Consider the following 23,170-nt stretch of genomic DNA (forward strand, 5'->3'; position numbering starts at 1 on the left):
AGCGGTCCTGCGACTCTGTTTGAGGGTTTTGCTGACGGGCTGGTGCGGTGGCTGGGCGTCCCTCCAGAGGCAGGCAGGGTGGAAGGGAAGGGCCGGGGAAGGAGAGGGTGGGTGGGCGCGGAGGCAGGAGTCCTCTGCAAGGGAGAGATAAGTCTCCCTTCCTGGGCTGCATGCGGAGTAGAGAACGTCATCCCATCTGGACTCGATCCAGGCACCCAAAGAGCCCTGTGGATTTAAGAACTGGTTTTACGAAGGTTGGGCCGGAGTTAATTCCCTTCCCCATCTTCCAGGGCCCGGTTGCTGGGGCCCAGGGGAGGTGCGTGGTCTGCCCTTATGATCCCCCTCCACTCCTTTCTTGCTAGAGCAGGCTGGGTGTCAGGCAGGCCCCGGCCAAACCAGACGAATTCCAGCCCAGGGCTGACTCCGCCCTGGAGAAGACCCATTTCCGGCCCTGGCTTCATTGGCAGGCCACTGAAGCTGCTTTTCCTTTGTAACTTTTTTTAAGGAACTGGTTTTATTACAAGGTAAGTAATTATATAGGCTTAAAACAACGTATTGCTACTTTGCTACAAAATGTCTTGAAGTAAAAACTTAAATAACAGCCTGTTTAAAATCAACCCAGGAGTGGCTTTCCCTTCCTACTGAAACAATCTAACCACTGAAAATGGTGTAGGAGCTGCGTTGTCCCAAGAGAAGTTTCTGCAAGTGATGGGAATGTTTTCTATCTTTAAATGAAAATGCTTTAAGATTCAATAAAATACATTGAGCTTCTCAGTTGCTGCAGTCACACAGCCAGTGGTGGCTGTCGGACGGCGGAAATGCAGAGGGCTTCGTCCCCAGATGTAGGCTATGCCGCAGGGAGCCCAGAGGACGCCATTCTAGTTGGGAGGTGACCTTGCACATCAGGGCCAAAAGAGGTTTACCGAACTGCCTCAGGCACCCAAGATGACATTTACTACAGAATTGGCCCTGGCCTCGGTCGGAGTCACAGACCCCCAGGAGTACCATCCCTGCGCCCCAGTCTCTACCTACATAGCAGGTCCTTGTGACCTTCGCGTCCAAGTCACCGACACAGAAGTGCACAAAGCCTCTAAGTACACACGGTTCTGAGAACTAGAAAGAACCTACCTAGAGCGGTGCGTGGGGCAGTGGGTCTCTTGAGGAAACTGTTCATAGTGAAGGGGACAGAGAGGACTCAGGTGGGCAGAAAACCTGCCCCTCAGACCCGTTCCTTGGCCACAGTGGACTGAGCTGTGTGTGTCCAGAGGTGTCCGGTGTGTGTGCTGGCAGACTTCACCCTCGCCTGCTCGGCTTCCCTGGAACAGATTGGCTGTACTTTCCCATGTGGACTCTCAGCACATTTCAGAGCCCCTTCTGTGTCGGTATGTGTGGAGCTGCCTCTTTTTAACCCACTCACCTGAATCCACCATACCTGCAGGGTCGCGTTATAACGTGATTTAAACAGTACGAAACTCCATGTACGTTTGGCCCGTGAAGAGAAGTTGAGTCCCCTCCATCCTCTGGGCCTACAGTTCCCTTTCCTGCTGTCCGCAGTATGGGCAAGCCATGGCATCAGAGAGCTTTTCCTTTAGAAAAAGAAGAAAATAGACTTTGGGGCATTCTCTGAGAGTCTGTTTATATAAGCATAAGCATAATTTCTAAATTTTTAGGGTCTTTTTGGCTATGTAATCACAGTACTAAACTCTGGAGGGGACAGAATGAAAATCCTCTCCCCCACTCTGCAGTTCAAGTCCACCCTCAGCAAATGTCTCCACTTTCTCACGTACCTTTCCTGAGATGCCGCACAAATCAACTTTTTTTTTTTAAGATTTTATTTATTTATTTGACAGACAGCGAGAGGGAACACAAGCAGGGGAGTGGGAGAGGGAGAAGCAGGTTTCCCGCTGAGCAGGGAGCCCGACGTGGGGCTCGAGCCCCAGACCCTGGGATCATGACCTGAGCCGAAGGCAGACGTCTAACGACTGAGCCACCCGGGCGCCCCCAACTTCTCTTTTTTTATACAAATGGTATGTACTGTACACTGCATTTTGCCCCCTCACGTATGGGGGAAATAAAGAGCTTCTTCATTCCTGTTATTGTACCCCTTTATTCTGCCAGGACTACTCACCTGGGTGTGAAGATCCAGATCAGTGTTTGGTGGCCCCTACCTCTCCCTTAGCCATTGTTTTTGCTTCCAGATTTTGAATCCCAGGACAACCACCTTCTAGCTGTGTGACCTTGGGCAAGTGACTTAGCTTCTCTGTGGCTCAAATTCTTCAACTGTAAAACAGGCATAATAATAGTACCTCTTCTAGGGTTGTAAGGGTTTCCAGAGATGGAGATACCCACCCACACTCACACACCAGGACCCGGCACAGAATAAGCACTGTGTGTCAGTTATCATGCGAAGGTTTCTTAGTCCACAGCTGGCAACCCCAAAGGCTGAGGTAAGTCCAAGGTCTTTGGGGGTGAGTGCCCTCAGCTGAGCTCCAGGAACCCAGTTCCCAGATGATCCCCTGAGACACTCAGCTCCCGTCCTGGCCCCCACCCAGCCTGAGGAAGCTATACCTGAAGCAGGCTCACTCCCATGCTATTGTGACAACCAGCTCACTCGAAAGATGCCAGAGAGCACCAGGCTCCAGAATTGAGCAGGCCCCAGTTTGAATCCCAGCTGTGTCACTTTGCTGTCATGTGTCTTTGGGCAGGTGACTTCACCACTTTGAGTCTCAGTGGCCTCCTTTTAAAAATGAGACAAATGAGGTGCAGACTTCATGGTGGTCTAAGTGAAAGGTGGGCAAGGTAATGCATCAGGGAAGCAAGGAACATGACATTATCAACTGGGCTTTTGTGGCCCCTCAGGAGGTGCTGAGTTCAAGTTCTGCTCACTGCATTCCCCTGAGCAAATGATAAAATCTCTCAGGGCCTCAGGTCCGTCCCATGTAAAACAGGACAATCACCGCAGCTTAGCCTTCTCACTGCCCCCAAGTTGGAGCTCAGACAGCTAACCCCTGAGAAGGCCTCTGTGTTACAGGCATGGCCTAGAGCAAGTGTGCAGTTAACATGAGCAGATATTTCTAAAGCACTTAGCAGAAAGCTTTTCTCAGGTCTTTTCAATTTTTTTTTTTAAGATTTTATTTATTAGAGAGAGAGCACAAGCAGGTGGAGCGGCAGGCAGAAGGAGAGGGAGAAGCAGGGTCCCCCCTGAGCAGGGAGCCCGATGCGGGGCTCGATCCCAGGACCCCGGGATCATGACCTGAGCCGAAGGCAGACGCTTAACCAACTGAGCCACCCAGGTTCCCCAATTTTTTTTTAAGTAAGCTCTATGCCCAACATGCAGCTTGAACTCCCAATCCAGAGATCAAAAGTCAGACATTCTACTGACTGAGCCAGCCAGGCACCCCATGTCCCAGGTCTTCTTAAATATTATTCTTATTAGTTAACTATTGAAGTACACAACATAGCACCTGACACATAATAAGTAATTGTCCACTGCATCAACATTTATTGACTCCCTACTATGTGCCCTGCCCTGTGCTTGATGCTGGGGACACAGTGGTAAACAAAACTGGCAAAAATTCCTGCTCTTTTAGAGCTCAGGATTGACTGGGGGAAGAAAGAAAATAAAGATAAATAAAACATCTAATGTACTAGATAGTGGGGAGAGTGATGCAGAAATATAAAACATTGGGGGTAGAAAGTTTGGGGCACTTTTTAAATAGTATGGTCAGTGAATGCCTCCCCAAGAAGATGACATATGAGTGAAGACTTGAAGGAGGTAACTTCTTCAGGTGGATACTGAAGGAAGGGTGTTCCAGGCAGAGGGAGCAGCCTGTGCAAAGGCCCTGAGGCAGGAATGTGCCTGAGTTGTTTGAGGACCAGCCAGGAGCCCAGTGAGGCTGGAGCAGAGTGAGCAAGGGGTGAGTGGGAGGAAGTGAGGGCAGGGAGTGACAAAGCAGATGGTGAAGGACCTGGTGGGCCCCTGGGAGAACTTCAGCTTTTCCTCAGAGTGAGGTAGGAGCTTGCAAGCATTTGGGTTTTTGCTTTGTCTTCATTTTCCTTTGCTGGGATGGGGGGTGGAGAGTGTCATTTGACTATATAACTTGAAGTCCCAGAGATAACATCATCAGGCTCTTGAAATTTCAATGCACCAAACTTTCACCTGAAAACAGCACAACACAAACAACAAGTGTCTATATTTTCTATTAAAATCTAGTCCTCAAAGTGCATGTACTCATGTTCCCTCCCACAGATCTGACAATGCTTTCCTGGTCTGCTGATTCCACACCTGCCTGCGACATCTGACTTCTGAGTTCTCAAACTGTGATGATTCAGCCAGACATCCTCCTTTGTCATGAAGGGAGGAGAGACAAACCTCAGGAAAGATCCACAGGGTCCCCCTCCAGGACAACCCTAGCTTCCTGGAGGTCGCCAACCATGCCCTGGTAATCTATGCATCACCAGCGCTGAGAGCAGTGCTTGGCCCAGAACTGCCCTCTGAGTGTTTGTTGAATAAGTAATTGAATGACAAACTGATTCGGACAAGAGGACCGGCAACATCTATCCTATGACCCTTCATGTTAGAGCACGTGCAGAGGAAGAAAACCCAGCCCTAGGGGGCTGCTGGTGGATCCCCCTGGGAAGGGTCCCCCGTGCCCCACTTCCTCCAGTGCCCACCTGGTAGAAGTGGAGGTTCTCTGGCTCCAGGAAAGCCCCTCTTTCCTGGCCTGTTCCTAATTCACGATTCATGGGTTAGTCATTAGGCACAGTTCCTGACTGCCAGGTCAACGCTAGGCCCTGGGACACCCGGTGACAAGGCGATGTGGGGGGTCCTCGGGAAGCTCATCGTCTTCTCGGAAATGCAGACTGAACTAAAACAGAGATTTTAGGTTCTCGTGGCTAGAACAGACAGTAGGAGAGAGTAGGGTGGGGCCTGGCTGGGGTGAGACAGGCCAGGTGCCAGGGCCCTGCTGAGGCAGGCCTACATGCCTGAGGCAGAAGGGAAGCCTGTTGAAAGAGTTTGAGTCAGGAAGGACATGGCCTGATTTGCCTTTGCGGGAAGTTGGAGCTGAGGCCTGGGTGGTTGTTCTCAGCGGGGGCCCACCTTTCCTTGGGAAGATATTGGTGGACATCAACATAGCTTAAGCCTGTCTCCAGATGGACTACTTCAGCAAAGGGTGTTTTGAGGGCAGATGGCCTCTTGGCAGGGGTCTTCAGCAACAGAGGGGCAGGACCTGACTCAGGAGCTCAGAGGCGCCCTCTGGCTTCTATTAGGGTTGCAAACCTGGGAGCTGTGCAAGAGGTCAACTGCTGGGGATGATGGGGCTGAACCGGGTGGGGGCCAAGGTGGTGGTGGGAAATTACCAGAGATGCATTTCAAAAAGAGAGCTGCCCATTGGCCCTCCAGAAAACAGCAGTGCTTCCAGGTTTTATCATGACTTTCTGAAATCTAGCAGCAAAAGGCAGGTGCCTGCACTGGGTCTGAGGGACCTGGGGCCATAAGACCCAGCCCGGTAAAGGCCACATCCTTTGCTTCCCCTCCAGGTCCATCCCACTGAGAACCACTCCTGCCAGGCCGACAGGGGGAGTCCAACCACAAGCCACAAAGAGCCAGGCAATTAAACTCCGAGATCACTCTGCCAGGGTATTGTCCCTCAGCACTGTCCCTCCTTGGTCCTCCCTGTACCCCCCATGTCTCATTGTCAGGCCCCACACTGAGGCAAGTACGACCCACCCACCCAGAGGGATGTCACGTGTCTTGGGGTTGAAGCTAAAGCATCATACCCATGAGTCACTCTTCAACTTTGAGTCAGTGGCTCCCCCCTCTCTGAGCCTCAGTCTCCCCCTCTATAGAATGGGGGTGATATCCAGTGTGATTATTCACGAAAAGCAGGCAGCACAGGTCCCGGCACATAGTAAGAGCTTAATAAAAGTGTCAGTTTCTATCCACTTCTATTATGACATACTGTGTGCATTCCTCTCTCTGACCTCGACACTGTTCAATAACACCAGCTGGTATTCACTGAGCATTTACAATCTACCCAGTACCACTGTAGGCATCTGATACAGAATAGCTCATTTCATTCTAGCATAATCATAACAACTTTAGGAGGTGTGTGCTATTATTATCCCCATTTCACAGAGGAAGAGACTGAGGCACACAGGGTGAAGCCCAGGGTCACACAGCTGGTGAGCAGCACAGGTGATAGAGAAAAAGAAGACTGTATCCTACCCCACAACGTGAGGTGGACTAGAGATGGAATAAAAGACACAGGGAAACTAAAACTGTAGAATGAATAGAAGAAAATATGGAAGAATAACTTTGTGATTTAAGAGAAGAGCCTCCTTAATGAAATTTCATGGGTGCAAACCACAAGCAGATAAGTCCTGTTATATTTCAGTTAGGAATTTTCTCCCAATGAAGGATATAATGGGTGAAGCTAATCATCACATGGCGGAATTGGAGAATATGTTTGTGACACCTAATACTGTATCTACCTCACAGGGTCATTAGGAGAGTTAAACAGTTTAATAAGTGTAAAGTTCTTAGAACAGTGTCTGGTACGTGGTAAGCTCTGTCTAAACATTATTTATCATTCCTGAAGCTGTCAAGTGCTCAATATCCCAGCGCTACCCAGTAGAACTATGCAAGCACGCGTGTAATTTTAAATCGTCTAGCAGCCACATTAAAATAATAAAAGAAACAGGTGAGAGGAATTTGAGTAACACGTTTTATATAGCTCAATATATCCACATTATTATTATTATAACATGTTGTCAGCATAAAAATGAATTAATGAGATGTGATATTTTACATCCGCTTTTCTTTGTGCTGTGTCTTAGAAATCTGGTGTGTATTTTCCACTGCTGGAACATCTCAATTTTTTTAAAGATTTTATTTATTTATTTGCCAGAAAGAGAGAGAGAGCACAAGCAGAGGGAGTGGCAGGCAGAGGGAGAAGCAGACTCCTCACTGAGCAAGGAGCCCAATGTGGGACTTGATCCCAGCACCCTGGGATCATGACCCAAGCTGAAGGCAGACGCTTAACCAACTGAGCCACCCAGGCGTCCCTGGCACATCTCAATCTGTATTAGCCATATTTCTTTTTTTTTTTTTAAGATTTTATTTATTTATTTGACAGAGAGAGACACAACGAGAGAGGGAACACAAGCAGGGGGAGTGGGAGAGGGAGAAGCAGTCTTCCCGTGGAGCAGGGAGCCCGATGCGGGGCTCCATCCCAGGACCTGGGATCATGGCCTGAGCCTAAGGCAGATGTTTAACGACTGAGCCACCCAGGCGCCCCTGTATTAGCCATATTTCAAGTGCTCATAACCACATATGGAGAATTCGAGGAGATAGATCAGACTGGACAGTGCAGATCTCGACTCCAGGAGGAGCACATGCAATCAACAAGTAAAAGAGAGCAACCCAAGTGCAAACAGGGCAAAGATTATGAACAGGCAATTTACAAAAAAGGAGAAACTGAAGGCCATCAAGCAAATGAGGAGATGTTCAAAGTGACTGGAAATCAGAGAAATGTGAAAGATAGCAATGCTGATGTCACTTTACAGTGAGTCTGAGCAGCAAAAATTAGAAGCTGGATAAAGCCAACAGCTGGAGGAGATGTGGGTCCATGGGCCCCTCTGCACTGCCAGAAGACGTGACTGGGGACAGCGAGTCCAGGAGGCCACAGAGCAAATTGATTGTGTCCTGTGACCCAGCATCTCTGCATCCAGGTCTCTCTCCTAGGGGGATTCCCACCAGGTCTCTAAGGGGACATGTCCAAGCCTGCAGTGTGAGGAGTTGGAGGCTGCCTGGTGTCCATCCCCGGGGGACACAGTAGTAAGATGTGAGGGATACATCTGTGGAGCACCAAGTAGAAATGAGAAGAAAATAGATATAAGAGATGGGCAACATGGATGGATCTTTAAGGCCTACTGCAAAACAGGCAAACAAGCAAGCAAGGCAATACAGTGCTAACCGGAAAAGAAAAGTAAGAAGCCAAGTATAATGGAACGCCCACATAAAACAATACACATTTTCGGGGCGCCTGGGTGGCTCAGTCGTTAAGCGTCTGCCTTTGGCTCAGGTCATGATCCCAGGGTCCTGGGATCGAGCCCCGCATCGGGCTCCCTGCTCCGCGGGAAGCCTGTTTCTCCCTCTCCCTCTCCCTCTCCCCCTGCTTGTGATCCTGCTCTCACTGTGTCTCTCTCTGTCAAATAAATAAATAAAATCTTTAAAAAAAAAAATACACATTTTCAGGGGCTCCTGGGTGGCTCAGTCGTTAAGCGTCTGCCCTCCACTCGGGTCATGATCCAGGGGTCCCGGGATCGAGTCCCGCATCGGGCTCCCTGCTGAGTGGGGAGCCAGCTTCTCCCTCTCCCACTCCCCCTGCTTGTGTTCCCTCTCTCGTTGTGTCTCTCTCTGTGTGTCAAATAAATAAATAAAATCTTAAAAGAAAAAAACAATGCACATTTTCAAGAAAACGCACAAAAAGGGGCACTTTGAGCCTCCTACAGTGTTGTACCAGAGATGGGAGGAAATTGGGGGTATTTTCCCCTAATGTTTATTTTGAAATTTTCAAAGGCATAGAAAACTCACAAGAATAGTAAAATGAATACCCACATACTATTCTCCTAGATTCGGTGGCAATTGTTACTACCTTGCCACATTTGTGCTCATGTGTATGCACTGTCTCTCCCTCCCACTCCCTCTCTCCATCCCTCCTCTATATTAATATTAATGTATACCATATTTTGATAGTGTATATAAAATATATACATATATTTTTTGTGAGCCATTTGGAGTTGCAGCCATCACAAATTTACCACTAAATAGTTCAATGTGTTTCTCCCCAAAATAAGAACATTCTCTTATCTAACCACAGTACAATGCTCACATTCAGGAAATTTAACATGGATGTATTATCTAATATCTACTCCACATTCAAATATCCTTGATCATCCCAAGAATATCTTTCATAGCTGTTCTATCCTTTTTTTTTTTTTTTGTAATTTTTATCAAGGACCCAATCAAGGATCATACATTCATTTTGGTTGTCACCTGTGTCTCCTTCAATCTAGAACTGTTCCCCAGCATTCCATTCATTCATTCATTCATTCAATTAATGGATTGATTTTTCCTTTCCTGACATAGATCTACTTGAAGAGTCCAGGCATTTTTGGTTTTTGTTCTTTGGTTTTGGGTTGTTTGTTTGTTGGCAGAAAGTCCCTTAATCAGAAGTATCTGGTTATGTCCTCATGAGTAGATCCAGGTTGAACACTTTGGGCAGGACCAAGCGCTTTGCAGGTGATGTTGTGTCCTCAGTACATCACGGCAAGGGGTATGTGAGGTCGACCTGTCCCATCACTAGTGATGTTAGTTTTGATCACTTGGTTAAAGTTGTGACAGGTTTCTCCACCAAGGTATCCTTCCCCCACTGTAATTAACAAGTAATTTGTGGGCTGGTCCTTTGAGACTGTGTGAATATCTACTTCCTCCACTGATTAGCCTCACCTGAATTAATTATTTCTCTACTGGCTGCAGAATGGGGATTTTCTAACTCAATCTTCCCTTCTGCATATATTAGCTGTCGTTCCAGATTATTTTTCCAAAGGGGGCAGAGGTAGCACTGAGTCTGAGCTCCTCAGCATCTGGGCCTCCCAGCCTCTTGAAGTATAAAATTGGTTAGAGGTGGCCTGCTCTGTGCCCTTGGGCAACCCCCTCACCCCTCCCTGGGGACTCCTCATCAGTCAACAGGTGGATTCCGACGGGTTCTGCTCAGGACTCTGCGGTCCCCGTGGCCCCACATACTGTCCTTTGCAGGGTGTGCAGAGGGCAGCTCAGATGCCAGGCGCAAGCAGGACAGTGGTTACAGTCCCACAGAGGACACTGGCCCAGCCATTGCAACTGATCACTCAGTGGGGATGGCAGAGGTCAACAGAACAGGAAGAGAAGGACAATAGCTGTGCCTGTTGCCCAGGCAGTGGCAGTGTTTGCTGGCTGGGCGGGGCGAGACTCGCAGCCCTCAGAGGCTAAGCCCAGGCCCCGCTCTCCTCTTTCCCTTCGCCGCTCCAGAGGACCTGCCGGGGCTGGGATGCACAACAGCTCACCCTGGGCACTGCAGAGACCCAGTCATTCAATGAAGCTTGAGCGGAGTCGCAGCCATTAGAGAACTACAATTCCCAGAAGACACAGCAAGCTCCTGGTCCAACCCCAACTGCCCCAGCGGCCGGCTTTGAGGCCGAACAAGGAAATCTCACCTGTCTGGGAACTGAGAGTCCTGGTCTGCACGAGGTGCGTTTTTGTCTTTGTTTCTTGGACCTACTCCTGCCTGAGAAATCCCAGTTAGGATGGTGAGATCACCTGTCCTCTCATTCACACGTGGGCGCTGAGACGCTGCTCGGTGCCAGTCTCCGGACCCGGGCGTGCGGGTGGAGGGGGGGGGCAGTTAGGTGGAGGAGACAGCGTCATGCAAGGGCAGAGGCTTGGATTGGCTGGGTACCCTTTGAAGCCTAGCACATATGTGCTCAGTAGATATTCGCTGGTCTAACCAACAAGCGAGCAGCCCATCTCGCCCTTGTCTTCCCTTCCATGCACCGTTTCATACAGATTTGCTAGCTCCTAGGATATTGCACTCTCCCAAAATATGCTGTATCTCTCGGTCCGGCTTCCAGGCCTTTTGCACGCGCTGTTACCTCTACCAGAAGCACATTGAGCTTACTCGTTGAAGTATCTGTAGAGATAGGACAGCGCCTGGCACGGAGCAGGGGCACATGAAATATTTGACGAGTGAATGAATGAATGAATGAATGAACAAATGCCCTTGTCCATTGTACACCCCAGGAAGCAGGGACACTAGGGACCCTCCCTATTCATCTCGATCCTCCGCCCGCTCGCCCGCCTGGAATGAATGCATTCTTTTTATCCGCTCCGAGGATGGCCGGGCTGGGGCAGGGGCAGACCGGGAGGAGGATTGGATTGGGGGCTACCCTCGGCCCCCTCCCAGGTCTCCTAAAGGGTCAGCTTTTCCGGACGTGGGGAGTTTGCTTCTGCCCGAAACTTAGCCCCGGTCACCTGACTCCCACGACCAGCCTTCCCGCCCCTTACCATCCCGGACACCCCAGACCGACACTGAGCCAACAGCACGTGGTCCGGGGGACCCAGCTTCCCATTGGTTGCTCGTCTCCTTCCTTCCCCGCGATTGGCAGGGGCCCAGCCTCAGGTCCCCCCCTCCGCGCCCTGCGGTGGTACAGCCTGCCGCGGCTTTAGGCGGGGTGGGAAGGTCCACTGCGCCGCGGTGCGGGGGGGTCGGGAAGAGCCGGGCGAGGCGGAGGGATCCCTCTGGAATGTTTCCGTCGGGCCCACCCGGGCTAGGGCGGCACGGCGCGGATTGGCTACGAACGTCGGACGGCCGCTCCTGATTGGCGGGGCGCGGGCGCGGGCCCCGCCCTCCCTGGCCGCGGCTGCGGGAGAGGCCCGGGCCGGAGTTTGCGGAGGGCCGAGCCGGGCGCGCGCGGGCTGGCGGCGGCGGCGCAGGTGAGTGGCCCCGCGGGCGGGGCGCGGCGCGGCCGCTCCCGGGGACCCCAGCGCGGACCTGCGGGGTCGCAGAGCAGCGGGGATCCGGCGGATCGAGCGGGGTGGGGCCGGCCCCATGGACAGGGTTGGAGGTCTAGGTTGGCCTCCAGGATGCCCGAGGCCCCCTCCCAGAGAGGCCCCTATCGCCCCGCCCGGCGCAGGGTCAAACGCCTTCCGCCGCTGGGATGGGGTCGACAGCCCACCCCGCTCCCTGCGCTCCTCTGGACAGTCCCCGCCCCGACGGGGACGGGCGCGGGGTCGGCATTTCTGAGCCCTGCCTGGGCACCTCCCTGGAGCCGGCCTCGTCCCAGTCCTCCAGGGCCTAGAGGGACCTGGAGAGGACCGAGGTCCCGATAATAATAATGAAAAGATCACTCCGGCTAGCATTTTTTGAACGCTTCCGTGTCAGGTATTTACCATGCGTATCACTGAATCTAAACACTTTATGGGAGGTGCTGTTACTTCTTTTAGAGGTGAAGCAACAGACCCAGAGAGGTGGAGTGACTTGCTCAAGGTGACACGGCTAGTAAGTGACAGATCGGGAACTCGAACCCGTGCTTCAGAGTCCAGAACTGGAGTCTCAGCCACTAGACTAGATGGCTCCGTGGCTCAGTGGCCCAGTGTTTCCGTGGCTCAGTGGCCCAGTGTTTCCGTGGCTCAGGTGTTCCTGACCCGCTCCGCTGCCCTGCTGCTGCTTCCACTTCCAACCCTGCACACATGTGGGCCACACCTGCTGCCCTTTGCTTTCCCCCTAAGGGGTCACCAGACACCAGCCCTACCTTGCCTCCCCTGAGCTGGAAAGACAAAGACTGAATACCTGAGCTGGAAAGACAAAGACTGAATACCTAAGTTCTAAGTAGAGAGTGACACCTGCAGGGGAGATGGGGGCCCGGGGATCCTTTGCCCCCTGGGCCCCCTGGGAAGCCTGGGCTGAGGCCTGGGCAGTAGGCGTTCTCCCCGGAAACACCCAGGAGCCGGTTTTTCAAGACTGAATCAGAGGCCTCCCGCCCTCCTCTCCGAAGCAATATCCTACTAGAAAGGGGAGGCTGGGTGTGGTGGCCCCCCTCCCCCAGCTTATGTCAGCTCCCAGGAACCCCCTTCCCCACTTCCTGCTGCCCCCCGCTGTGATTCTGCGTGGTTGTGGGGTTGTTTAGTTTCAGGCCCTTTGCAGGGAAGAGAGGGTGGGGATGCTGGGATTCCAGCCAATGCGCTTGGCGCCCAGGCTGACACTCTTTTCCTCCAACCCTATGTTCAGGTTTGAGCGGAGACTGGGAACTTGGGGAGGGGGTGGCAGTTAGCAACTCCCGGCATGTTCTGAGGATAGGAGGGCTCAGAGAGTAGTCAGAATGAGGACAGAAGGCACATTCATCCATTCTACAAACATTTATTGAGCACCTACCATGTGCCAGGCACTGTTCTTGGCACAATAGTGAACAAGACAAAAATCCCTGCTCTGTGGGAGCTGCCATTCTAGTTGGGGGGAAACAGGCAACAAGCAAGTTAACGAGTAAATAAAGAAGGTATCTGCAGATGGTAGTAAGTGCTATGTGCTATGAATAAAAGTGCTGTGAATAAAATATGAGGGGGTGGCATGGTAGAATCTGTGGGTAAGGGGGGTGGCTTGCAGGAGGTGACTTTGGAGACAAGATCTAAATGAAAAAAGGAGGTAGCCCTGCAAAGATCAGGCAGGGGGCCCACCCCAGGCAAAGGCCCTGAGGCTAGATGGAGCTTGGAATAGCGTGGCTGGGGCACCAGCTGCAGTCAAAGTGGCAGTTCTGCAGGGGTCTGTGACTCATATTAAGGAGTGTGGAGCTTTTCCTCTGTAAGGTGGGAAATCGTAAGATTCGAAGCCGGGGAGTGACGCGATCTGGTTTACATTTTAAAATAGAGACACGAAGTGAAATAGCAGCCTAAGACTGAAAGACAAGATTCTGCCAGGGCAACATGTAATTAAGTTCATGGGCCTGAGCCGTCTGGACCACAGGGGCGGTTCCAACAGGCTGGGGCAAGCCAGGGAAGCTGCCTGGAGGAGGTAGCCTAGACTAGGCCTCCTCAGGCAAAGTGGACTGGGATGTTCCTGGATGGGGCAGGGGAAGAGGCCATAATAATAATGACCATGATAGTAACAGTTTCCTTATAGCAAATGTCAGACAAAATGCTAATCAGATTGTATGCATAATCTCTTTGGCTTCCCATAAGCACCCTGAGAGACAGGAATTCCGCTTGTTTTTTCGGATGAGAAAACTGAGGCCCCATCACATGAAGTGACTTGCCCACGGCTACGCAGCTGGTAAGTGGCAGGGGTGGGATTTGAACCCAGGCCACCCTGCCTCTTCTAGTCTGGAAGGCAAATTCATTAATCACTTACTTTCCTCACTACCATTATTCCCTCCTCACAGGGGAGGACGTGGAAACGCGCCTGAACCAGGGCAGCAAGCCTAGGCAGAGTAAGGAGGTTGGGAATTGGTGATCAGGATGTGGAGGCCCTGGGTAAAGGAGGAAGTTTGAATCTTGTCAACTGACTGAAAGGTGGTACAGATGGAAATAGTAGTTAAAAAAAAAAATCACCATTTATGGAACCCTTCTCACGTGCCAGGAACTGTTCCAGGCACATATATGATTTCCTCAGAGAAGTTAAGACACTTGCCCAAGGTCACACAGCTAGTAAGAGGAGAAGCCAGGTTCCAGACTCATGTTCGCAGCATCCTGCTAAGATATGTGAGGGGCAGCAGAAGGAGAACCAGAGGAGGTGATGATGAGGGGTTTGGGATTTTGTTTTTTGTTTTTTGTTTTTGTTTTTGTTTTTCTTTTTAAGCATCGCTGAGTGCGATGAAATAATCTGAGGAGACAGCATTGGTTTATTCATTCAGAATTTGTTTTTCGTCAAGTATTCAGCAAATGCCTACTGTGATGGGTGCTATGAATAGAGAGATAAGGTAACCAATAAAAGACTAGTATCCCGAGTATATATAAAGAGTTCCCACAAATCAATAAGAAAAAAGACAGGCATTACAATAAAAAACAAACGGTACAATTTTTAAAAATGGGCAAAGACTTAAAGAGGCAATTCACAAAGGGACAAATCCAAGCAGTTAATAAATGTCTTAAAAGTTGTTAAGCATGGAGCACATGGGTGGCTCAGTTGGTTAAGCATCCAGCTCTTGATTTCAGCTCAGGTTATGATCTCAGGGTCGTGAGTCAAGCCCCGCATTGGGCTCCACACTGGTAGTGGAACCTGCTTAAGATTCTCTCCCTCCCTCTTCCTCGGCCCTTCCCTGCCCACCCTATAAAAAAGAAAGTTGTTCAGCATCCTTGATTATGAAGGGAGTGAAAACAAAACCACAGTGAAAGGTGAGGGAGATACTCTGTGTCTATGTGGGTAGATGGAGCAACCTACCCTGTCCCCAGCGCTATGCTGGGAAGCAAAGGATGAGGACCACAGAGGTGGGGCTTGTGCTTTTGCTGGTGCTATGGTGGCTGTCTGGGGCAGGGACTACAGTCTTGCCCCTCTCTCTCCCCAGAGCCAGGCACAGGGACTGGTGGGCCAATGAATATTAGGATCAGTCATCCATCCAGTCATTCAGCAAATATTTATTGAGCACCTGCTACACACCAGGCACTGTTCTCTGCCCTGAGAAAATAGGAATGAATAAGGCAGACAAAATTCCTTGCCCTTTCAGAAAACAGTGAACAAGAATAGTGGATGAAACATATATCCCACCTGAAAGAGATGCGCGAATGAGTTGTGGGGATGCCAGAGGGCAGAGTCAAGTGCAGAAGCACTGAGGCTGGGCTGCCCTTGGTGTGCCAGAGGGGCAGGGACAAGGCCCGTGTGCCTGGGAGGGACGAGCAAGGTGGAGGGTGGGAGGAGGGGAGGGGAGGGAGGTGATGGGAGCAGATCTTTTGGGGCCTGTGGGTAGAGGGGAGGACGTTGGCTTTTACTCTGAAGGAGGTGGGAGCCCTGGGAGGGGTCGGAGCAGAGGACAGGTGTGACGTGACTTACGTTCTACAGGATCATTCTGGCTGCTGTGTTGACACAGGCCGTGGAGGGCGAGGGCAGAAGCCTGCAGACTTGGAGGAGGCAACTGCACTAGTGGAGGTGAGAGACGCTGGGGGCTGGAGCAGGTGCTACTGGAGGAGGTGTGGGAGAACAGACGAATGAATGTGGGCGCAAACAAATGGAGGCACGAGAGTGGGTGCAGCGCACTGGGTTTGGCTGAATCCAGGACGGCCCCCTGGAGGAAGAGGTTTTAAAGGAGGGAGCAGGAAGTCCCCTTTACACAAAAAATAGAATTTGGCATGATGGGATCCTCACCTCACCTGGCCAGGTGGGTGGAGTGTCCCCACTTGCAGAGCAGACATCCCAGGCCCAGGGAGATGGAGTTGTTTAGGGAGCCACTCTGCATGGGCATCAGACAGACCCGAGAGTGCAGCTGGCTTCTGTGACTTTGGGCGTGTGACTCGAAATGAAATCTGAACTCTTTCCCAGTCTGGAAGGCCCGCAAAGTCGACCCCTTACACCCCCTGTCACCTCTTGTACCGCACCTCTTCGGTCTCTCATTGCTCGCTGCACTGAGGTTACAGTGGGCTCTTGCTGATCTGTGAGCCTGAGACTCTGCTCAGAACCCTCCCATGGCCACCACCTCACTCAGAGCAAAGGCCTAAGTCCTCCCTGGGCGTACGAGGCCCTGCTCGCTCTGCCCGATCCCCTTCCTGCCCTCACCTCCTCCTGCTGTCCCCCTTAGCACTCTGTTCCAACCCCACAGGCCTCCTCGCTGTTCCTCAAACACACCAAGCACGTCCCCACTTCAGGGCCTTCGTACTGGCCGTTCCCTCTGCCTGGAGCCGTCTTGCCTCACATCCTCGTATGGATACTTCTTCCTGTCACTCAGGTCTCAGGTTCAGTTTCACCTGCTCAGAGAGGCCCTCTTTGACCTTGTCTGTAGAAGAACTTGTCTTGTTTGATTGTCTTCATAGCACGAATAGAAATCACATTAGACTTTTACACATGTGCTTGCTCACTGTGCATCTTCTCTGGATTATATGCTCTGGACAGCATGGACAGAGCTCCGGCTAGCATATGTGGCACCTAGGAGGGAACTGGAAGGAGGCAGCCCTTCCTCCCGGCAGACACATCAGCTCGGCATGTAGCTCGGCAAGCAGAGCACAGGCTGAATTTCAGTCCCACTTGCAACCCTGGTCTGGTGCTTTTGCACAGTGAACAACCTGTGTAACTGCACAGAGTGGCCCTGGTCACGGACCTTGCTTATCTTACTGAAGGCAATATCTACAGTGGTGCATGGAATACAGTAAGCATGCAAAAAATATTTGTTTGAAAGGAGGGAGGAAGAAAGAAACAGAGAATGGAGGTAGAGAAAAGAAAACAAAGAGGAAAGAAAAATGGTAAATCAGTCAGGACAGGTTTTGCTACAGTAACAAACAACCCCCCAAATCTTAGTGGCCGAACTCCACCAGGCTTATTTTTTTTGTTCCTGCTACGTCACTGCAGCTCAGCAGGAGGTCCCATTCATTATCAAATGCAGCCTGCCTGGGAGATATAGATCCCCCGGAGTCTCTTGCTCCAGTGATTAAATGCTTCAGCCCAGAAACATCATGTGTCTCACAGCTCATTGGTCAGAAGTGGTCATATGCCTGCCCAGTCACAAGGAGGTCAGCAAGTGTCACCCGCCTGTGTGCTCTGAAGGGAGAGTCAGAAATTTTGGGAGCGCAGCACTAGTGAGTGTCAGTGCCAATAGAAAAATAAAGAGGAATGTAGCCACTTTGAGCCTCCATTTTCTCATCTGTTAAATGGGCATAATCATAACATAATATAGTCCCCACGTCCCGATGCGATGTGAGGATGAAGGAAGGTCACAGCGCAGTTTGCTTGGGGCCTCAGTAGGTAACAGCTGCCATTATTACTTCTGTACAAGGTATATGTAAGTGCTGGGCCCGGGTTTCCAACCGAGGCTGTTCTGTTCTCTAAATATCTCATAAGGCCAGGAGGGTGCTAATAGTGTGGGAGAGGCGGCCCGAGGCCACTGCCCGGGCCCTGAGCCCATTTTCCTGCCCTGCAGATCTCCTGAGCGTGCCCGCGCGTCTCCCTGCTCATGCCGCTGGGACTGGGGCGGCGGAAAAAGGCGCCGCCTCTGGTGGAAAATGAGGAGGCGGAGCCAGGCCGTGGGGGGCTGGGCGTGGGGGAGCCGGGGCCCCTGGGTGGGGGTGGGGCAGGGGGGCCCCAGATGGGCCTGCCTCCCCCTCCCCCGGCCCTGCGGCCCCGCCTCGTGTTCCACACCCAGCTGGCCCACGGCAGTCCCACGGGCCGCATCGAGGGCTTCACCAACGTCAAGGAGCTGTACGGCAAGATCGCCGAGGCCTTCCGGCTGCCAGCTGCCGAGGTACCCGCGGGGGAGCCGGGCCCCGGGGTCCCTGCCCGAGGGCTGAGGCCCGGGCGTGCCTCCTGCTCGGGAGCGGCGGCTCAGACGCTGGAGCTGCACGTGCCGGGGCCTGCTCCCCAGTGACTTACGGGGAACTGGAGGCCAAGCCTGGGTGCTGAGCGCCCTTCAGGCATCGGGAGGCCTGTGCCCCGGCGGCCTGCAGAAGTGGGTGGCCAGGGCTGGATGTGACCTTCCCAGCATGCATCGGGAGGCTTGCGCCCCAGTTGATTACGGGGTCTGGAGGTCAGATGCGAGATTCATTTCTCTGATGCATTGGGAAGCCTTACCCGGAGGACCTGGGAGCTGAAGGAAGGGAGGCAAAAAGGGCATCCGTAGGATTGAGCAGGAAGTAGATGCGGGGGTCTCAGTAGGTGTGGGGGATATTTTCTGCCCCTTCATTCATTCCACAAGCCCTTACTGAGCACCCATTGTGTGCCAGGCTCTGTGCCCTGGGGGCCGCAGGGAGTTTTTGCTAGGACAGAAATCCCAGCTCCAGCAGAGCTGCATCCTAGTGGGGGCCACTCTGGGGTGAGGATCCCCAGCCCTTTCCCAGCTCCCTCCCCCCGCCCCGTTCCCCCTCAGGTGGTTGCTAGCAAAGGGCGAGGGAAGGAGGTGAGGGTTGAGTGTCTCCCGCCCATGCAGGTGATGTTCTGTACCCTCAACACCCACAAAGTGGACATGGACAAGCTCTTGGGAGGCCAGATCGGGCTGGAGGACTTCATCTTTGCCCACGTCAAGGGGCAGCGCAAGGAGGTGGAGGTGTTCAAGTCAGAGGAGGCGCTGGGGCTCACCATCACTGACAACGGGGCCGGCTATGCCTTCATCAAGGTGCTTGGGGTGCACGGGGCACCCGGAGTCCTGAGGGTAAGGATGGGCCATGGCATCCAAGGGCAGAGCCATGGGGGCTGACAGCTCCTCTCCCCACAGCGCATTAAGGAGGGAAGCGTGATTGACCACATCCAGCTCATCAGCGTGGGTGACATGATTGAGGCCATCAACGGGCAGAGTCTGCTGGGCTGCCGGCACTACGAGGTGGCCCGGCTGCTCAAGGAGCTGCCCCGAGGCCGCACCTTCACGCTCAAGCTCACAGAGCCCCGCAAGGCCTTTGGTGAGGGGGCTGCCTCCTGGACCACTGCTCTTCTCTTGGGTTCAGGCCACAGTGGCAGGGAGACACCAGCAGGTGGCACCCAAGGCCAGCCAGCTGCAGTAGAAGGGGTGGGGGTGGGGGGCTCCGCCTTGCCCTGGGGAGGGGGTGCTGGCTCTCCGCCCAGCCTGGGAGGAGGGTGAGGACAAGGAGGAAGTTGCCCCCACACCCAGCTTCCTGGAACCATTAGTCCAGCCAAGCGCCCCCAACCCTGGCGAGCCCCTCCAGTCCTGAGAAGCCAGGGTTGGCTGCCCTGTTCCTGCACCCCCACTTTTCCGTCTGACTTCACTAACTCTCTGGAATGGGCCTGAGGCCCCTGAGGTGGGGGTGGGGGACTCTCAAACACTTCCCCAGGCAGATAGGGCTGGTCTTTGGCCCAGCAGCTGGATCCCCTTGGCCTTGGGGAGAACAGCTCAAGACCCAGGCCCCACCCGCTTCCTGTCCCTCAGGCCCTGGGAACAGGGCCCCCTTCTGTCTCCCCTCCAGCCTTTTCCATTCTCAGCCCCTGGCTGTCCTTCCCCCATCCATGCCAAGCCGGAGTCAGGAGTCCTGCCCTCCCGGGGTCACCTCAGGCCCCGACTCCCCAGAGCCTGCAGAAACTTAGAGAAGGTAGAAGGGGGTATCTGAGGCCAGGCTGCCTGGGGTCCTGCCCAGGGCATGCTGGAATTGGGCTTCCCAGACCCTCACCCCTTCCCTGCCTCCCACAGACATGATCGGTGTACGCTCAGGGGGTGGCCGCCCTGGCTCTGGCCCCCAGCTGGGCACTGGCCGAGGGACCCTCCGGCTCAGATCCCGCGGCCCCGCCACAGTAGAGGATGTGGTGAGTGTTCTAGCCCGGCCCCAGCCCTCCTTCCCTGGGCATCCATAGGTGGCTGCATCCTCTGTTAGCTGAGGGGCTCTGGACACTAGATTCAAATCTACCTCCGCCACGTAGCAGCTCTGGGACCTCTGTTGGGTCGGCGGGCCTCAGTTTCCTTGTTTGTAAAGTAGGGGGATAGTAATACTGTCACAGGGCTGTGGTGAGGATGAGCTGTGGGTTAATACATGTAAAGTGGTGAAAAGAGCATCCCGCACTTAAGTACAATTACAAATATATTCACATTATTGTGATGTCATTGTCCCTCCTCCCACCCCGCCCTCCCCCCCCCCCCCCCCCCCCAGCCCTCAGCCTTTGAGGAGAAGGCGATTGAGAAGGTAGATGACCTGCTGGAGAGTTACATGGGCATCAGGGACACGGAGTTGGGTGAGTGGGGACGCCTGGATCTGGGGATGGGCGCGAGCCTTGGGGAAGGGGCTTCTGGGTCCTGTGGGGCTGGGTCTACCCTGAGTACCTCTGTCATCTGTGCTTCCATTCTGTGCCCCGCCCCCCACCCTTGTCCAGCGGCCACCATGGTGGAGCTTGGAAAGGACAAAAGGAACCCGGATGAGCTAGCCGAGGCCCTGGATGAACGGCTTGGTGACTTTGCCTTCCCTGATGAGTTCGTCTTTGACGTCTGGGGTGCCATTGGGGATGCCAAGGTCGGCCGCTTCTAGGCCCCCTTCCAGACCTCTCAGTGACCTGGCTCCGCTTGGTGGGAGCCCCCAGTGGGAGGGCCACCATGGCCTGGACCGCAGCATCCGGCTTGGACCTTGCTCAGCAGCCCAAGGACGATGCAGAGTGGAGGTGGGGCCGGGCCTCCGCCCCACTCCAATCGGTACCACCCCTCCCCAGCTCCCACCCTGGCTGGGGTCCCCGGTCCCCCCTTGCCCTGTTCCCCACCTACCTCAGCCGGGTCAGGCGCAGGGGGTGGGGGGGGAGGGACCAGCCAGATTGTGCGGCCACCCCCACCCCCAACACTTTCTGCATCAGCTGCCAAACTGGTCTCTCATCTCCCTGGGGCCTGTTTGGGGGTCCTGACCTCCCTAGTTTCCTGCTGCAGGGAATGCAGAAGGGGGGCATACCCCCCCTCAGCAAATGCAATAATGCCCTCCCCCCCCATGCCCCACCCAGAGAGGAGCCCCGTCACTTCGGAGTCTGTTACCTCCACGTTTGAAACACTAGTCTGCTGTGAACCCCCAACCTCCCTCCCTCCCCTGCTCTCTGTGTCGCCCTCAGCCCAGCCCCAGACAGAAGGGGCAAGAGGGACGATGGCGGTGGGCTTTTGTATCTGAATTGCTGTCTTGAACATAAAGAATCTATCTGCTGTTGGACCTGTGTGGTGACTTCAGCTTTGGGGTGGGAGAAGGGGGTGAGCCAAGGCTGGGAAAGAATGTAGCAGCTGAAATCCATCCTCCTCGGGCTCCAGATTGAATTAGGAGCCTGGCTGGGCCACCCGCCCCCCCCCCCCCCCCCCCCCCGCCCCAACCCGTTCCGCTTGATGAGGTTTCTGGCTGTGGGCCACCAGGCTTCCAGTCAAAGGCCGGAGCTTCCTGGCCTACTGAGGTTCAAATCTTGCTCCCTCTCGAACAAGGCCTCCCGCCACCTCAAGCCTGATGTGAACAGTGGGCACCAGGCTGTTGCAGCCCAGGGCCATAGGGGACAACACCAGGGCCAGAAGATGCGGAAGCCTGGCTTGCGAAAAGAAAGACGGGGGGCCCAAGATGGAGGCCTGCCAGGGCAAATGCCGTGGGGAGGAGCCCTGCCCCCGAGCCGGAGGGGAGCAGTCATGATGTGGCCCCCGTTCCTGCTGACTGTGGATGCGGGGGGTCCGCTGGCGTCCATGGCGCACCATGGTTTGCACTGGACATAAACCCAGCGTGCTTGTTTTGACAACCCACTTCATCCTCGAGGATTGAGTGGGGATCAGGGAAGGGGGGCTGGGACCCTGGCCAGACCTGGAGGGAAGGGCAGGAATTGAAGCAAGGGGAGCCAGGCCAGAGGTCCCTGCAGGAATGTCTGGGGTCAGCCCGCTCCCCGTTTTCATCGCTCCTTTCAACAGGAGGACGCTGGGCCTGCCTGGGAGAGGGGAGCTGGGGGCCCTGGCAGGGCGCGGGGTGTGTGCGCAGGCCGCGGTTGTGTTCTTGGGGTGGGATGGAGACAGCTGTTGTTGGGGTCCCTCTCAACATCCCTGGGCACCCACGGGTGCCTCCTGTGTCTGTGCTGGTAAACTGCTCAGGTCGCGAAGGGGTGCGGCGGTGTGTCTCCGTGTTGAGACGGTAAGACTGTCTATCAGAGTGTTGGTGGTTTTTGACTCCATTGAGGGAACGGGATGTAATGACTGTCTTTGTGTTCCACGGTGTTTGTGGGGGTAACCGGCAGCACCCCTGTGTGGAGTGTGGCCGTGTAGGTGCAGCTCGGGGGGTGTCCAAGGCTGTGAGTGTGAGTGTCTCCGGGTGTTTTCTGTTTGTGGGCTAGGTGTTGACCAGCTGGGTCTCAAGATGTCCAGGAGGTGCGACTCCTTGTGCCGTGGGTGTATGGAGTGCATTCGCGGGGCCTGTCTTGGACTGTTGGGGGGTGTCTGTGGGTGATACAGAGTGGGGCTGGTGGGCTGTCTCAGAGGGAGGGATGGTGTGTGCGTCTCGGTGCTGGGCGAGACCGGATCTCCCAGCGCCTTCTCGGGGGGGATGCATTTCGGCGTGTTGAGAGAAGTTAAAGGCAGTAACAATAGGGGCACCTGTGGGGGTCCTGGAGGTGACAGTCACAGTGCGTTCATGGGTATGACGAAGGCTGACCCTAAAGCTTTGAGGAGCGTGGCTGCCGCTGTGCTGGGGACAGACTGACGGCATCTGGTCGTAGGGTGTTAAGAGGCATGACGGTGTGTGTCTTAGAAGGTGAGAGTGTGTGCGTGCGCCCCTGCTTCTCAGGGCAGGACGTGAGGCTGCAGTTGTGTGTCCACAGGTGGCTTGGGACTCGTGTGTCTCAAGAGAGAGTCCCCTGGTCACCAGGCCTCTTGGTTCCCCTGCCCCCCTTCAGCCTCCTCCCCTGCCCCTCCCAGGGTATGACTCGCTGCTGGCCCTGGCCTGAGCTTTAAGCCCCTGTGTAAATAATGGGCGGGTCTCCTGGCCAAGCTGGGCCTGACCCAAGCTGGTCCACAC

General features: G+C 54.0%; 1 protein-coding gene and 1 long non-coding RNA gene across 9 annotated transcripts; one reads left to right on the top strand and one right to left on the bottom strand.

Moving 5' to 3' along the window:
- Window positions 1-104: 104 nt before the first annotated feature.
- Window positions 105-21,343, top strand: GIPC1 (GIPC PDZ domain containing family member 1). 8 transcript variants are annotated; one of them, XM_064569704.1, is made up of 11 exons: window positions 105-524; window positions 1,851-2,027; window positions 4,250-6,704; window positions 10,076-10,294; window positions 15,588-15,674; window positions 17,653-17,973; window positions 18,655-18,840; window positions 18,940-19,120; window positions 19,864-19,976; window positions 20,318-20,399; window positions 20,538-21,343. In XM_064569704.1, the coding sequence occupies exons 6-11, from the start codon at window positions 17,686-17,688 to the stop codon at window positions 20,687-20,689; spliced, it is 1,002 nt and encodes a 333-aa protein (XP_064425774.1). In that variant the 5' UTR covers window positions 105-524; window positions 1,851-2,027; window positions 4,250-6,704; window positions 10,076-10,294; window positions 15,588-15,674; window positions 17,653-17,685; the 3' UTR covers window positions 20,690-21,343. The 8 variants fall into 8 exon arrangements, with proteins under 8 accessions (XP_064425774.1, XP_064425777.1, XP_064425778.1 ...); XM_064569707.1 differs by lacking the exon at window positions 17,653-17,973 and having other exon boundaries at window positions 106-524; XM_064569702.1 differs by lacking the exons at window positions 105-524; window positions 1,851-2,027; window positions 4,250-6,704; window positions 10,076-10,294 and adding exons at window positions 11,375-11,536; window positions 13,775-13,865; window positions 13,975-14,022.
- On the bottom strand, window positions 1,423-10,467 carry LOC135361511 (uncharacterized). The gene is made up of 3 exons (XR_010404778.1): window positions 10,261-10,467; window positions 2,129-2,280; window positions 1,423-1,586 (listed from the first exon to the last, which is right to left on the bottom strand). It is a non-coding gene; the product is annotated as an uncharacterized LOC135361511 (long non-coding RNA).
- Window positions 21,344-23,170: the final 1,827 nt, after the last annotated feature.

Source organism: Mirounga angustirostris, unplaced genomic scaffold (assembly GCF_029215605.1).
Source record: "Mirounga angustirostris isolate CCGP_5_RB_7025 unplaced genomic scaffold, mMirAng1.0.hap1 SCAF_1, whole genome shotgun sequence".
NCBI lineage: Eukaryota > Metazoa > Chordata > Mammalia > Carnivora > Phocidae > Mirounga > Mirounga angustirostris.